The sequence below is a fragment of the Bos taurus genome, chromosome 3 (genome assembly GCF_002263795.3).
Source record: "Bos taurus isolate L1 Dominette 01449 registration number 42190680 breed Hereford chromosome 3, ARS-UCD2.0, whole genome shotgun sequence".
Classification (NCBI taxonomy): Eukaryota; Metazoa; Chordata; class Mammalia; order Artiodactyla; family Bovidae; genus Bos; species Bos taurus.
The window spans coordinates 96,502,007-96,518,101 of NC_037330.1; the positions used below are offsets into that span (position 1 = coordinate 96,502,007).

At 35.5% G+C, this 16,095-nt stretch overlaps 1 protein-coding gene across 6 annotated transcripts in view; it reads left to right on the top strand.

Annotated features, from left to right (window-relative positions):
• BEND5 (BEN domain containing 5) overlaps nucleotides 1–16,095 on the top strand; it is a 1,466,135-nt gene that overhangs the window by 234,752 nt on the left and 1,215,288 nt on the right. For 5 of the 6 annotated variants that reach the window (XM_059884715.1, XM_059884716.1, XM_059884717.1 and 2 more), the window contains exon 3: nucleotides 5,090–5,250. In XM_059884715.1, the coding sequence (XP_059740698.1) occupies nucleotides 5,090–5,250 (161 nt within the window). The remainder of the gene's footprint in view (nucleotides 1–5,089; nucleotides 5,251–16,095) is intronic. The other variant, XM_024990145.2, reaches the window with a different exon arrangement.

The window sequence follows — 16,095 nt, forward strand, 5'->3', positions numbered from 1 at the left end:
TGAAGAAGGCCAATAGAGTAGTTACAGAAGACCAAATACCAGATGCTTATTATTATTCGGGACTGTAAACAGTACTTTTGCCTGGAAAATTCCATGGATGGAAGAATCTTGTAGGCTACAGTCCATGGGGTCGCAAAGAGTCCGACATGACTGAGCAACTTCACTTTCAAACTTAGTAAAAGCAAAGGCCGCACCTGTTGGACTTACTTTCTGTTCTATTTTATAGCACATACTGTAGCCCTTTTTGAATGAATAAGTGATTGAATCAGTCAATAAACGAATTGACTGTAGCTATGGTATATTCCAAAGAGGTGCTGCTGCTGCTCAGTCGCTCAGTCGTATATGACTCTTTGAGACCCTTTGGACTGTAGCCCACCAGGCTCTTCTGTCCATGGAATTTTTCAGGCAAGAATACTGGACGGGGTTGCCATTTCCAGGGAATGAACCCAAGTCTCCTGTGTCTTCTGCATTGCAGGTAGATTCTTTACCTGCTGAGCCATCAGGAAGGCCCATTCCAAAGAGCAGTACAGTGTAACGTGAAGTCTTTGTTTTGGGGACTTCCCCTGGTGCTTTAAAGAATGAACTTAAGCAAGCACTAAAGATTCCTGAATCTCAGCTTACTCATTATGGGGTCATGGTGAGGCTATAATAATATAAAGGATCTGAAATAATTTTGGAACTGTAGGCTTTAATACATATTTTTTTTATTTTTAGATACAATATATAGCAATGATTTTAAGATGTTATTATTAATCAAAATCCATTTATAGTGTTCCAGAATTAAAAACAAAATAAAATTCTTGTTTTCCTTTAATGTTGAAATTGCACGTTAATGTTTACTTTTTCAACCATGAACTTTTGGAGGTCAAAAATAGCTTTTTCACTTTGTGTTGTGTAATTTTTTATTAAGAATTATAACTTATGCTGTACTTTCAAGGTGTATTATCTTCCTATTCTTTCAACCAGGTATTTTTAGTAAACGTTATTGTCTGGGCTCCAAAATCACTGTAGATGGTGATTGCAGCCATGAAATTAAAAGACGCTTGCTCCTTGGAAGGAAAGTTATGACCAACCTAGACAGCATTTTAAAAACCAGAGGCATTACTTTGCCAACAAAGGTCCATCTAGTCAAGGCTATGGTTTTCCCAGTGGTCAGGTATAGATGTGAGATTTGGACTATAAAGAAAGCTGAGCACAGAAGAATCGATGCTTTTGAACTGTTGTGTTGGAGAAGACTCTTGAAAGTCCCTTGGACTGCAAGGAGATCCAACCAGTCCATCCTAAAGGAGATCAGTCCTGGGTGTTCATTGGAAGGACTGATGTTGAAGCTGAAACTCTGATACTTTGTCCACCTGATGTGAAGAGCTGACTCATTGGAAAAGACCCTGATGCTGGGAAAATTGAGGGCAGGAGGAGAAGGGGATGACAGAGGATGAGATGGTTCGATGGTATCACCGACTCAATGGACATGGGTTTGGGTGGACTCTGGGAGTTGGTGATGGACAGGGAGGCCTGGCGTTCTGCGGTTCATGGGGTTGCAAAGAGTTAGACACAACTGAGTGACTGAACTGAACTGAACTGATTGTCTAGTGACTAGAGACATATTGTTTGAATTCAAATCCCAGTTCTGACTCATACTTGCTTACATGGTATAATGACTTTGGCTAAGTTATTTTATATATTTGTCCTATTCTTTTTTTCATATGTAAAATGAGGTCCTACCAGTTGGGGGTTGTTGTAAGAATTAAATATATCAATATACCAAGCATTTGGGACAGTATGTGACATGTAGAAATGCTCAGAAAATGTTAATTTTCTGTTGAAAATTCATGTTAATATCAGTTATGTATTAGTTAAAATTAATGTTCATATTAATTAGCCTGGAGATAAATATTCATGTTTCTATTATTATGAATCCTACTTTATAGTTGAATAAGCAGAGGTTGTACACAGATGGGTTAATTTTCCAAGGTCACTTAGTAAGTGACAGAGATAAAACTTGAGTTTAGATCTTCTGATTTTAAGTTCAGTGCTCTCATATAATAAACGTTCCTTCTTCTACAAAAGAAGCCTTAGTAAATATTTTTGAATGATAATATTTGAAAGGACCAATTCCATTGATGAATCTCCTTGGAAATTCTGAAGACAATGAAGCTAGAAAAATTAAAAGCTTTTGGTTTTAATTAGCTCTTGTTTGTATTTTCCCATCAATGCATTTAAAAAAATAACGTGTTGCCAGGAGCCAGCATGAGGACCTCCGCCTGTGTCAAAGATCATGAGGAAGGAGGCTGGACATACGCAAAGGTGGAATGGAGCCTCAGGAGTCCCCCTGGAAATTCTCGAGCATCTACCCCCCAAACCAGAGTCTGCCTACTTTACTGCTTTGTTCTCTCACCTACACTTCTGACTTTATGGGGGGCTGTCCCCCACCACCTCTTTCAGAGAAGGAGTTAACTTACAGCTCCAGTTAATAATAATTCCTGGGCAGGAGTGTTTCAATCTACAAACTCCTCTGAAGGTTCTCTAGCCTGCCTAACAGGCTTGTCCAGCCTCATGTGATTGCTCACAGCCTCCCAACTGTGAGAGGCACGAGATGCTTTAAACCTTCTAAAAACAGGTTCTTTAGAGAAATTAGAAAACTATTAGTATAGTATAGTAGGCTGATTAGAAATTGTATTGGTGAAGGGTTTTTCATTTGTTGAGCCAATGTTTACTGCTAAGTCTCCACATCCCCTGCCCTTATACACATTAATATATATATAGAAGAAATAAGTATTAGCCTTTGATATTAATCACGTTAGACCTTAGGCTAAGCAAATTCTTTCCTTAATTAAAACCTACTGCACCCTTACCTTCAGAAGGTGGCGTCTGTTTTAAGAATAATCACCCTTAGAGAAATAAGTGTTCTGGTTGACTGACAACTGTCACAAGGAGAGGGTCATAAATTGTCAGCAGGCCCCCTGGCCAGAAGATGATGTAACACCCCTAAGACCTCTGTATACATTTGTATGAAGCACCTGACTTTAATAAAAGTCAGGACTGCTGACCCTGTGTGACTTTTGTATAACATCTCAGTGTATAAAAACAGACCCTGGAAAAATAAAAAATGGGATCAGTTCCTCGAAAGACTGGTCTCCCCACGTCGTTCTTTCTCTCACCTTCTGGCTGAATCCCCATCTGGAATGCGGAGGCTCGTCAAGCCTACTAATTATGCCTGGGCTTCTAAGATCTGACCGGGGAGGCCTTAGTGTCTCCTCTCCTTCGGGAGGACAGGAGGATGCGTGTGGCCTACATAGGTGACGTAAATTCCTTGCCTTGGAATTTTATTAGCTTTCCACGTAAACCAAGTTATTCAGCCTCTTTTCTTCACTGAATTTTCCTACTGAGCTATCCTTATTCTATTAATCTTTATATCTCTAATTAATATTTAATTAAAGCTATCATATCCTGATTGCTGAAGCCATCTCCCCTTCGAATTTCCCTGGATCCACTGGGGCTGGACCTTGGCAATGTGTCTACTTAACTCAAGGTGTCTGATCATCCTGGTTCTGGAAGGAGGAGTCGTCTGGTTCTCAGGCCATATTTTAATGAGAGCAGACAAAATCACCCTAAGGTTAATTGATTTGGTTTTGAAGGAAGGCTTATCTTGGATCATTTAGATCAATCTTAGAATCAGGCAGCCAAATAATGTTACAGCTGAAAGGAACCTTAGAAGTTAGGTAACTCAATATTCTTATTTTGCAAATGAGACCTTGAGAGGGTAGGTAATTTACCCATTATTGCACAGTGGGTCAATTGAGCTAGAATTCAGGTCTGCTGATTCCTAGGCTAGTACTCTGTCTACTACAACTGGTGCTCAGAAAAAGAAGTGACCTATCAATAGAACTAGTGATTTAGAAATAATTTAGAACTTTGGTGCATATAAAGTTTAATTCTGAGTGTTCTTTTGGAGAAAGACTAGAGCTCATTTTTTTGTGATGACTTATGGGTTTAAAAAAAAATTAACAAGTATATAGTTGACTTAAAATGTTGTGTTAATTTCTTCTGTACAGCAAAGTGACCTAGTCACACACATACACACACACACACACACACACACACACACACACACATTCTTTTTTAAAAAAATTTTTTTCCATTATAGATTATCCCAGGATATTGAATATAATTCTTTTTGCTATTTAGTAAGACCTTACTGTTAAAGTAGGATATTGCTGTGCTCTCAAATGCAGACCATACTGACTTCTCAATCAATTGCTTTGTTGCTTTCTGTAGTTGTGTTTACTCTTCTTTTTCTGGTTTATTAACTAGTTTGGGAATTCACCAGACTCTTTGCTTTTATTTTTTATCCCATCCCAGTGTTAAAATTTTGGGTAACTTACTCCTCATTAGAATATTAGGTGGAGAGAGGAGAGACAAAGAATTGGAGTCACACTTAAGTTTTTACACTTTTGATATGCCTGTTTTTGTTGGTGGAGGAAAGGGAAATTAATTTTATGGTTGTTTGTGATTTTACCGTTATTATTTTTATGTAGAAACTACTTCTAATTTTTGTTTAACCCTTACTCTGCTTGTATATTCTCGTAACATGTTCTGATAAAAGTTTGAAAATGTACAAAATACAGTACAAATTGCATAGCTGTGTTGTGAGAATTAAATAAAATAAAATATATTAGAGATAACTTGTATGCCATAAAATTTAATACAAAAGACACAGGGTGTTATCATTTCTTTTTTCTAACCAGGAAACTGAAGTTTGGTTGTGGTTTTTGCTTGTTTTAAGGGTGCTTGCCACTTGCTGTATATAGTGTACCAACCAGTCTGTCAAAGACACTTGTAGCACAGATTGATCTTCTAGGTTATAATGACAGAAAGAGTTGCTATTTCCACAGCCTAGACTAGCTGAAAACCTCCTCTTATCCTGGACTACTTTAAGAGTTGGTGGCAGCCTAATGGATTCTGAAAGATGAACCTATAAGTACCAAATGATGACAGATGTCGTTGTCAGAGCTCATAATATTTAAATGTATGTTCCATCGAGCTTCATGAACTTATATTAATACCCAGTTCTCTTAATTTTTATTAACAGGTAACCTTGGACGAGTGGACCAGGTCTCTGAGTTTGAGTATGATTTATTTATTAGGCCAGACACCTGTAATCCTCGCTTCCGAGTCTGGTTCAACTTTACCGTTGAAAATGTGAAAGAATCACAGGTGAGAGAAATAGTGGATCCCTTCAGTGTGGTTTTGGTAAGAAGATTATGCTTTTGTTTTATTTTAGGAATATAAAAATAATGACTATATTAGAAGTATATTCTTTTATGTGTGCAGTAATGATATTTTATTTCAAGAAGTATAGAATAACAGGTATAATATACTGGCTTTTGTTATCTGGTGGTTATTAAAAATACAAGCAGATTACGTAAGAACACACAGTGTTCTTTAGTGATTGAAGCTTTAGCATGATGTGTTAGGCTTCCATGGGGGAAGCCTATAAGGAACCAATGGAAGTGACTTGATTATTATACGGTGCTGTTCTGTATATCTTTTCTCCACAGGACTCATTTTACAAAAAGATTTTCTTCACCTATATAACAAGGTGTTTATATCTTAAAAGCAATATGATTCTTGTAATCCATCCTGCTTTTCACTTTGTTTGGCTATTGCACAACTCAGAGTCAATTTTATAGCCCACGTTAATGACTCTGGAAAACTTTTTTACTTGTGTTTTTGTATACTAACTTTTCTATTATTCTGATAGTATTTAGGTTGGTGCAGAAGTATTCGTGGTTTTGCATTGTTGAACTTTGCCTTTTTATGTTGGAATACATTCTTAAATAAAAGTGGTTATTTGAATGCACATTTCTCACTTTGTCTTTTTGCTAATGACTTATTACTTGCTGTTTATTTTATATTTATTTTAGACTAGGGAAATGATATTAGGCAAAAAGCAAAGTTGAGTAATTTTCTTATTCAAGCTCAAAATGGTCATCAAGCAATGGAGACAATTTGCAACATCAAGAACGCATTTGGTCTAGGAATTGCTAACAAATGTACGGTGCAGTGGTGGTCCAAGAAATTCTGCAAAGAAGACAAGAGCCTTGAAGATATGAGCACAGGGGCTGGCCATTGGAAGTTGACAACCACCAACCCGAGAAGTTGCCAAAGAACTCAATGTGGACCATTCTATGGTCATTCAGCATTTGAAGCAAATTGGAAAGATGAAAAATCTCAGTAGGTGGATACCCATGAGCTGACTGCCAATAAAAAAAAAAAAAACAAGAATCATCATTTTGAACTGTTGTCTCCTTTTATTCTATGCAACCAACTATTTCTTGCTTGGATTGTGTCCTGCAATGACAAGTGGATTTTATACGACAACCAGTGATGACCATCTCAGTGACCGGACCAAGAAGAGGCTCCAAAGCACTTCCTAAAGCCAAACTTGCACCAAAAAAAGTCATGGTCACTGTTTGGTGGTCTGCTGCCCATCTGGTCCACTACAGCTTTCTGAATCCAGGTGAAGCCATTGCATCTGAGAAATATGTTCAGCAAATCAATGAGATACACTGAAAACTGCAATGCCTGCAGCCAGCATTGGTCAACAGAAAGAGCCCAATTCTTTTCCATGAAAACATCCAATTGCACGTTGCACAACCAATGCTTGAAAAGTTGAGTTAGTCTACAAAGTTTTGCCTCATCCACCATATTCACTTGACCTCTAGCCAATGGACTACCACTTCTTCAAGCATCTTGACAGCTTTTTGCAGGGAAAAGGCTTACACAAACAGCTGGAGGTAGACAATGCCTTTCAAGAGTTTATCGAATCCTAAAGCATGGATTTTTATGCTACAGGAATAAACAAACTTATTTCTCATTGGCAAAAATGTGTTGATTATAATGGTTTCTATTTTTATTAATAAAGCTGTGATTGAGCCTTGTTATAATGATTTAAAATTCATAGTCTGAAACCACAATTACTTTGCACCAACCTAAATAATATGAATCTATCTTTAACCACAATTTCTTCATGTACATTTTGTAACATAAGAGTATATGTTTTACAATCCTGTTCAAAATTGTTTTGAATAAAAATATTGATGAAAATAGAACTAAAGATATACGCTTTTAACAAACTTTGATAAAAATCTAACCCTGAGAAATCAGTTGTTATTGTTACATTGAGACAACTAATTTTGGAAGATTCTGCACAAGCTTTGTGTACATATGATAGGATTGTTTTAAGCTGGTGAAAACATAGCCCTGTAATCTAATATCTGCCTTCTTTCTTCAGGGTTCTTTTTTTTCTAGCATATTTGAAAGAGTGAGGAGTTTAATTTCCCATCCTAAGTCAATCTAATCTACTTACTCTTTCACCTGGTTGCTTACTTCTCTCTGTTTATTTCAACTGCAACTTGAGTCATATGTTAGGTAGGTAATGGTCAGTGTTTGAAATTTAGGTATCTCACTTGTCTGACACAGTGCTCTTCCTGGCATGCTGACTTCAGCAGAAGAGGGGTTCATGAACAGCCACTTCACTTTGCTACCATTTCTTTTAATTTTCTACAACACCACTGACATAGGACTCGGTGTATGTTATGTTTACTGAAATTTAGGGGTAACTAGAAGGAATTATATACATGGGAGAGCTCTGAACATTGTTGGCTAACTATGAATTATCTCAGCTGTTTAGGACAAGAGGGGAAATAAACCTCACACAGATTATTGCTCTACGACAAACTTTAGTTCTTTGCTTGGTTTCTTGTTTTACTTACATACTCATGAGATAATTCCTTTTTCAGTTTTTTACAGTAAGGATAATATTCCTTCCCTGCAATCACTTTAGGGAAACGTACATTTTATCTACAGGGCTTCACCTGTCCTTAGGATAGTCCTTCTTACTCCAGCAAGACAATCAATAATTCTCAAAGTGCTTTTTTCAAAGTTTATGTTGCTAAGTCTTGAGAGTATAAATCATAGCAGGAGGCCTTAGCCACATGTATAAGCCTGAGTCTTGAACTCTAGTTTGGGTTCCCTATGACGATCTCTCTGCTACCATGATGTAAGCATGCAGCCTCTCATTCTTCTATTGGTGTGTTTGTCTCATGTCAGCAATTTACAGTTGTCACATACACACACCACTTAAAAAAAGAACAGTAATTCCAAGGCAGCATGGTCAATTCATATTAAGGAAGGGGAACATTTTCTTTAAAGCAGTATAATCTACCAGGTTTTCTAACTTCACAAATGGGATTACTCTTTTCCTCTTTATCCATAGCTCATGCTTATCTTTCAGCTTGTCTATTCCAACCAGGAATCCACTATCTCTTAAGAAATGAGACTTGTTACTTTTCAAGGAACAGAATCTATTCTCATCATATCCTTTCTTAAGTGGAGACTTAGCAGAAGCTCTGAAATTATATATATATATATATATATATTTTTTTTTTTTTCTTTTTACTTTGGGTTACATTAAATTCCTAACCTAGTTTTTCTTTCACTTTAGTCTCTATTAAGAATATCCTTATAGTTTCTATGGTCAGATGGAGGCATTGAGAGCAAGGTTGGATGACTAGAGTGTTTGGAAAATGTGTTTCTTAAATTATATGACCTGGGATAATCTTTTGGACAGATTGCTCATACATTTCAAAGTTTATTGTTGTTTGTTCTTCTAGGTGGCTTATATTCACTTTGCTGTTAAAAATGTCTTTTCCAGTGTGTTATAATTTTTATACTACATGTTAAAGTCCTACGGTCTCTTTTGAATCTTGTCTATCAATCAAGGAAGTGAAATGACAGTTTTGTTATTATGCTTACAAGAGTTGGTACTGTTTTATGGATGCTTGTTTTTAAAGTTGAAGAAACAAATATTTGCTCTAAGTTCTATCTTCATATCCAGTGTTATACTACCTTTGTTACAATTAAAAATCATGAACATGTTTATCTGTTTTCCTGAGGCTGATGCTTTATCAGCCTCTTTCTGTGTGCCATTGCTTCATCAACTGTAATCACATTATATAGTAATGGAAATCTGTCTCAAGAAGGCATAAAGATTTGCTGGAAAGATACAGTACATATCTCTAGCTCACAGGATATTTGTTTTCATGGTTGTCTACATGAAAGAGAATGATTTTACTATTAGGTTTGACTTGTGAGGTCTGTTTTTATAATGGGTTGTCCCATAATCTTTTGCCATCTCTCCAATTTCCGTTAAAATGAGAACTGCATGAATGTAATCTAGTCAGGAACCTTATTTAGGGTTTGGTACTAGCAGGCAAAAGAAATATTAGTCATTAAAGTCTGACTCCACTAAAAATTGAAGCATTGACTATACTGTATAAACAGGTCTAGCTTTTGGATCATCTTCCTTAATGTTTTTTAGCAAGTGATAAATGCTTGAAACATATGGTGTCATATTCCAGGACTGACATATTAACTCCCAAAGTAGTTGGTAAATAGTACATTTGTAAGAATCTATGATAACTAAACATCCAGGTATCTTTATTGAAAAGTAATTTTCTCTCTTAAAAATGCTATATTAAATATTCTTACATGGAAATTTGTTATTTATGCAGCAGAACACTCGTGTGATGTGAAAGCAAATCTACCTATTTAAATACTCATGATAAAACTTTAGCCAATAAGAAGAAATAAAATGATGTGCCTGGATTGTTGAAAGTATTTTCTGTCTTTTATATTCTTTTTATCTCTTTGAGTTTTTTTTTCCCCTCTATACTGACTGTAAAAGTATCCAGTGCTTACTGTAGTAAATTTGTACAATATAGATACTTATCAGAAGCAGAGAAAAAGCACATACATACCCATACTTACACACACACCCTTAATCTTACTACCTGGAAGCAAATACTAATAACTTTTTGGCATATTTACTTCTAGGCTTATTTATTTTCTATTTTACTCTTTGGAGCATAATTAAATTTGTAACATGTATACATTTTATATCTTATAAGGAAACTAAACAGTATTACAAACATTTTCTGTTGGTTAAACCATCATAAACATGGCTGTACAATAGTTATGTACTTTCGGACCCCTTCTTTAAATCTTGGGCATAAAGATTCCCTTTTATTATCTGTTGTTATAAATAATACTCTAGGGAACACCTTTATGAGTGAAACTTTACCCAGATTTCTTTTCACTTCTTTAGAATAAATTCCTATGTGGAAAATTGATGGGCTAAGTATGTAAATGTTTTTAAAACTCTTTATTCATATTTCTAAATTTTTTTTAGAAACAGTTTGTATTATTTTTCTATCCTATAAACAGTGAGATGCTTTATTTTGGATTTCTTGGTTTGAAATGTTTAATGAACTCAAAAGTTCATATATTTAGAATAAATTCTTTTTCTGTCTTACTTGGAAACATCACACAAGTAAATGAGATATAATGCAGTGTTTCAGGTCTCTGGTCAAAAAGGAATTAACTGCACTCCAGTAATAATGTGAGACACAAAATATACTTATTTATTATTTTGACTCTTTCTTAATTCATCAAACCTATTTTATCTGGGTGTGCCAACAGAGTGTCCTCTGAGTTAGGTAATACAAAATTAAAAAAAAATTTTAACAGTGAAGTATTGCTTACATTATTATAAACATCAATGTAGCTTAAATACACACACACACTTATATATGGCATGTCTAAAATTTCAAGAGTCTTTTGCTGCTTTGGTCTTCATTCTGGAGATTTCAGTCTCAGTGAAGCTTCATCCTGGCTATGGCTAGACTTGACAATAAACAAAGACAGCAAATTATGGTAGACAGATAACAAGACAATGGATTCAAACAGACTTGGCTTAATCTCTTGGTACCTCAATTTTCCATCTATAAAACAAAGATGATAATACTACTTCATGTGAGTATTGTGAAAATTAAAGGGCAGAATGCATATAAAGAGCCTACCATGATGTTTGGTAGATAGAGATTCATAACTTGATGGCTATTGAGTTTACTAAAACACCTTGACAGTAGAAACAAAACTAAAACCAGCAAGAGGGAAAACCACCACAACAAATTATTAATATATATTATTACTACTGTTTGTGGAGGTCTTCCCAGTGGCTCAGTTGATAGAGTCTGCCTGCAATGCAGGAGACCTGGGCTCAATCCCTGGGTCAGGAAGATTCCCTGGAGAAGGAAATCGCTACCCACCTCAATATTCTTGCCTGGAGAATTCCATGGACGGAGGAACCTGGTGGACTACAGTCCATGGGGTCACAAAGGCTTGGACACGACTGCATGGCTAACACACACACACTGTTGTTCTGCCCTTTTTCCTTCTCCTTCTCCTTCTTCTAGTCCTTTTCTTCATCTTCCTTCTTCTTTCAAATCTACTATTGCAAGGTATCATCATTGTCAGTATCATCATCAAGCAAACTTTAACAGTTAAGAATATGGAGTCTATATTGCACATGCCTGACTTCCAGGCCTACCTATGACTGTGATCAACGTCTCCTAACTGGACCCCTGTTTAATTCTGTCTTTTAGTGTACTCAAAACAGGGAAATGATAGTAATTTTATGATAAAAGTCATATCATATGATTACTCAGTTAAACTCATGTAATTAATTTTTGCGTGTCAGAGTAAAAGATGGTATCTCTAAAATAACCCACCAGATCCTGCAAAATCATCAGTCTAACTCACCCACCCCACCCTACAACTTACATACTTCTTTGACCACATTTTCTTCTACTTTACGCCTTGCCCACACAGCTTTTCTTTGTGGTACCTCAAACAAGCCAGGCATGATTCTACCTTAAAGCACTGGCTTAGGGCTCCTACTTGCCCTCTACCAGATATTTGCATAAGAAATTTCCTTACTTCCTTTGTCTTTTCTCAACTAATATCTTCTTAATGAGGCCAATCTTAATGACTATCCTTTTTCTCCTCCTTCACACACCCCTCTTACTCTGTTCTACCTTTTCTTTTAGAATCTACTACTTTGTAATATATCATTTAATTAGTTTATTTATTTATTATGTCTTTTTTTTTTCTCTTTCTCTTTGCCCTTAATAATACAGGTAGACTATTTAAAGTTTTCTTAGTGTAGGCCTGATGCAGTGATGGTTGTTTAGTCTTACTTGGTCCATACACGGCACTTCCAAAGTATCTACTGAGTGTTTTGGATGTTCATAGGAGTCTTTCTAATCTATCTGGTTACAGTGAGAACATCTCCCATTGCTGTGTTTTGAAAGCCAGAGCGATCATAGGAATTATCTCATTTGTTTCCCTTCTGTTAGGGATCCCATCTTTGTGATGCTAATTGTCCAATGTCTGAAAACATCTATTTCAAATATTTTATCTGGTTTTCTAGTTGTTAGCCAGATATGGATCCATTTACTCCATTGTGAATATCAAGGGTTGCTTTTAAGTGTTGCTCAGGTAGGTCTAGAGAGCTGTGGCTTTAGTTTAATCATGCTACTAAGGTGTGATACTTCTGGAGTCTCCAGTAAAGTGCTATGATTTGTTTGTTTCAATGTCTGCTAGCTCTGTGTGAGTTCTTGGAATTGTTCTACCACTTTCTAGTAATTGTCCTTTGCCTAGTTTAATGGAGTCTTACCTTATGTATATAGGTATAGCTTTGTATTCACCCCAAAGAATCAAGTTGAACCCTGTGTCGATTTTTGAGGGTTTTTTGTGCATAGTTTTGTCTTCTCTGGTGCTCTGTGTTCTATAATTCCAGCCATATCATCACCAACCCAGTTTTGTGAACTCCAATTTCTATTTAACTCAGTGAGATATCCACATTTTGTATGAGTTCCTTTGCCTTGCATCATAGTTCAGAATGTGCCTTCAGAAAGAAATCTTTAGTGATCAAAGGCCTTACTTTATTTCCCCTTCTCAGGGATCAGTCATGAGTTGTCTGCTGTCCACTGTCTAAAAAATATGTTTTATATTTTTTGGCCCCAAATTATAGTTGTTTGTGGAGAGAGGGTAAATTTAATACCACATAATCCATTGTGGCTTGAAGCAGACCAAGACTGTGTTTTCTTTTCAGCAATACAGACCACAAAATAAGAGAAAGATAAGAGAGTCCAGGGTACATGCAAGCAAACTTAAAAAAGAGAGAGATTCTTCATAAGATATTCTTGTTAAGTCTGTGGTTAGTGTATCTTAGTGAAAAAGCTACAAACAGATTGTCATTAGATAATAGGATGAGTGAAAGAAAATTGAAGGAATTGCAATTATTGTAACTATTGGAAATATCAAGGTGTAGAGTATGACTATGGGGGCAGCTAGAAATATATAATGAATATATAATGAAGATATTATATGTAAAATATTGGAGAGGAGGAATTCAAAGTGCCAAGAGTGTTAATTGCAAAGATTGTCTCTGTATATATTGGAGAAATGTCAGTGAGGTGTGAACAATAGTCCTTGAAAAATGAGAAGGGATGACAGAGGAATACAAAGATAACATCAGTAAGAGAGATAGTAAAGGCATAATCTGATAAAATGAGATTCAAACTATGTTTTCAGAAGTGAAAGCTTAATATTATAAAGATGTCTGTTCTCCCCAAATCACCCTTTAATACAATTTCAATCATTTTCCTCCTCAATTTTTTTTTTTTCATAGAGCTTGAAAAGCTAATTCTAAATTCATGTAGAAAAGCAAAGGGTCAAACAAATAGCTAAGCTAGGACTTCCTAGGAGGTCCAGGAGTTAAGACTTTGCCTTTCAATGCAGGGGATGTGGGTTTGACCCCTGGTTGGCTCCACATGCCCTGGAGCCAAAAAACCAAAACATAAAACAGAAACAATATTGAAACAAATTCAATATTGGATTTTTAAAAGGGGGTCCACATTAAAAAAAAAAAAGTCTTAAAAATACTTAGCCAACTTTGAAGAAGAATAATGAGTGGGTATATATTTTATAGAAACTTGTATTTCAGCTAAGAATGTTTATTAATAGACTAATGATTAAAATAGAATGGCTTTGGCATGACAATAGACAAATAGTCTAAATGGATAGACCAGAACTCATAAATAAAGCTATTTATGTAAGTGAGCTTAATGTATGGCAGGAGTTGCCTTACAAAATAGTAGAAATAGTAGGACCTTATGATTCAGTTGTTTGACAAATAATATTCCTATATCACACTATTTTTTAAAACTTTAGATGAATTGAAGACTTAAATATGAAAAAATAAATTAAAATTTTAAACTATGAAAATAAATATAAAATAAATATTTTATTGACTTTTGAAGTAGGGTTAAATTTCTTATGCAAGGCACAGAAAACCAAAATTGAAAAGACATAGATCGATACTTTTGAGTTTTTAAAAATAAAGTCTATATGACAAAAGATCTAAAGTTGAAAGATATATGTACTATTCTTGGAAAATAAATTTGTGCAATATATTAAAGATACAAGATTGATATCCAAAATACATAAAGAACTTTTAGGAGGAAAAGGAAAAAGAAAAAACCAAATAGGTCAAGGATATAAAGAGGCAACAACTCACAGAAGACTAAGTGATAGTGCAAATAGAGCTGTTCTCACAAAGGTTGTGTTGGGGAGAGAAATCTTCCTCAAGTATACTGACATGTAAAAAATTCTCATACTTCTGATTGTTCAGGTTTTAGAGTGCAGTGGGAAAAAGCAACAGCTTTGGCATTAGAATCTTCATTTTGTTATTTGCCAGCTTTGTGTCCTTGGACAAATTACATAAGCACACTAAACTTCAGTTACTCACCTTTAAATTTGGTTTGATACTACTGACCTTGAGATATTGCTTAGAAAACTGGTAATATATGTTCATAAAAGACTTGAATAGTGTCTGCAACATGGGTACATATTTTTATTAGTAGTTTAAGTAAACTTACTTGTTGAATGAAGTTGGTAGCACACTTACTTTAGGATGGTCTTTATAAGATACACCATAAGTTACCTGTATTTCTGATTCATGAAGTCAGAAGTTTGTTGTTCAAGGAAACCTTCAGAAGGTAGGGTAGTATTCAATATATGGAAAATAGGAACAACTTACAGAATTTGCATATCAACTATATTATTTCAGTTTCAGTGTAAACACTGCCAACTTGAACACATTTCATTGTTTCAAGTTAGCATCTATTGTTTTTACTTGAAATCTTTTTTTTTAATTTAAATTTATTTATTTTAATTGGAGGCTAATTACTTTACAATATTGTAAAGGAATTACTTGAAATCTTTTACAGAAAAAAATTTGAGTTTCTGGGACTTGTTACTAAGTCTAAAAAGTATACTTGAAATTGTTTATAATTGTATATGTAATTATATATATATGTATGATCATGATATACATATGTTAGTGCATTTGTGTGTTTATGACTCTTGAGAGTCCCTTGGACTGCGAGGAGATCCAACCAGTCCATTCTGAAGGAGATCAGCCCTGGGTGTTTTTTGGAAGGAATGATGCTAAAGCTGAAACTCCAGTACTTTGCCCACTTCATGCGAAGAGTTGACTCATTGGAAAAGACTGATGCTGGGAGGGATTGGAGGCAGGAGGGGAAGGGGACGACAGAGGATGAGATGGCTGGATGGCATCACCAACTTGATGGACATGAGTTTGAGTGAACTCCGGGAGTTGGTGATGGACAGGGAGGCCTGGCGTGCTGCGATTCATGGGGTTGCAAAAAGTCAGACACGACTGAGCGACTGACCTGAACTGAACTGGATATTCCATTGTATGTATATTTCACATCTTTATCCATTCATCTGTTGATGGCCACTTAGATTGCTTCCATGTATTGACTATTGTAAATAATGTTGCTATGAACATTGGAGTGTATGCATCTTTTTGAATTAGTGTTTTTTTGTTTTATTCTTATATAATGAAGGAATTAAGTTGCTGGGTCATATGGTAGTTCTATTTTTAGTTTTTTGAGCAACCTCCATACTCTTCAATAGTGGCTGCATCAATTCATAATCCCAGTAACAGCGTACTAGGGCTCCATCTTCTTCATATTGTCACTAACATCTGTAATTTTTGGTCTTTATGATGATAGTCATTCTGACAGATGTGAGATGAAATCTTGCTGTGGTTTTGATTTGCATTTCCCTGGTTATTAGATTGAACTTGGGTCACCCGCATTG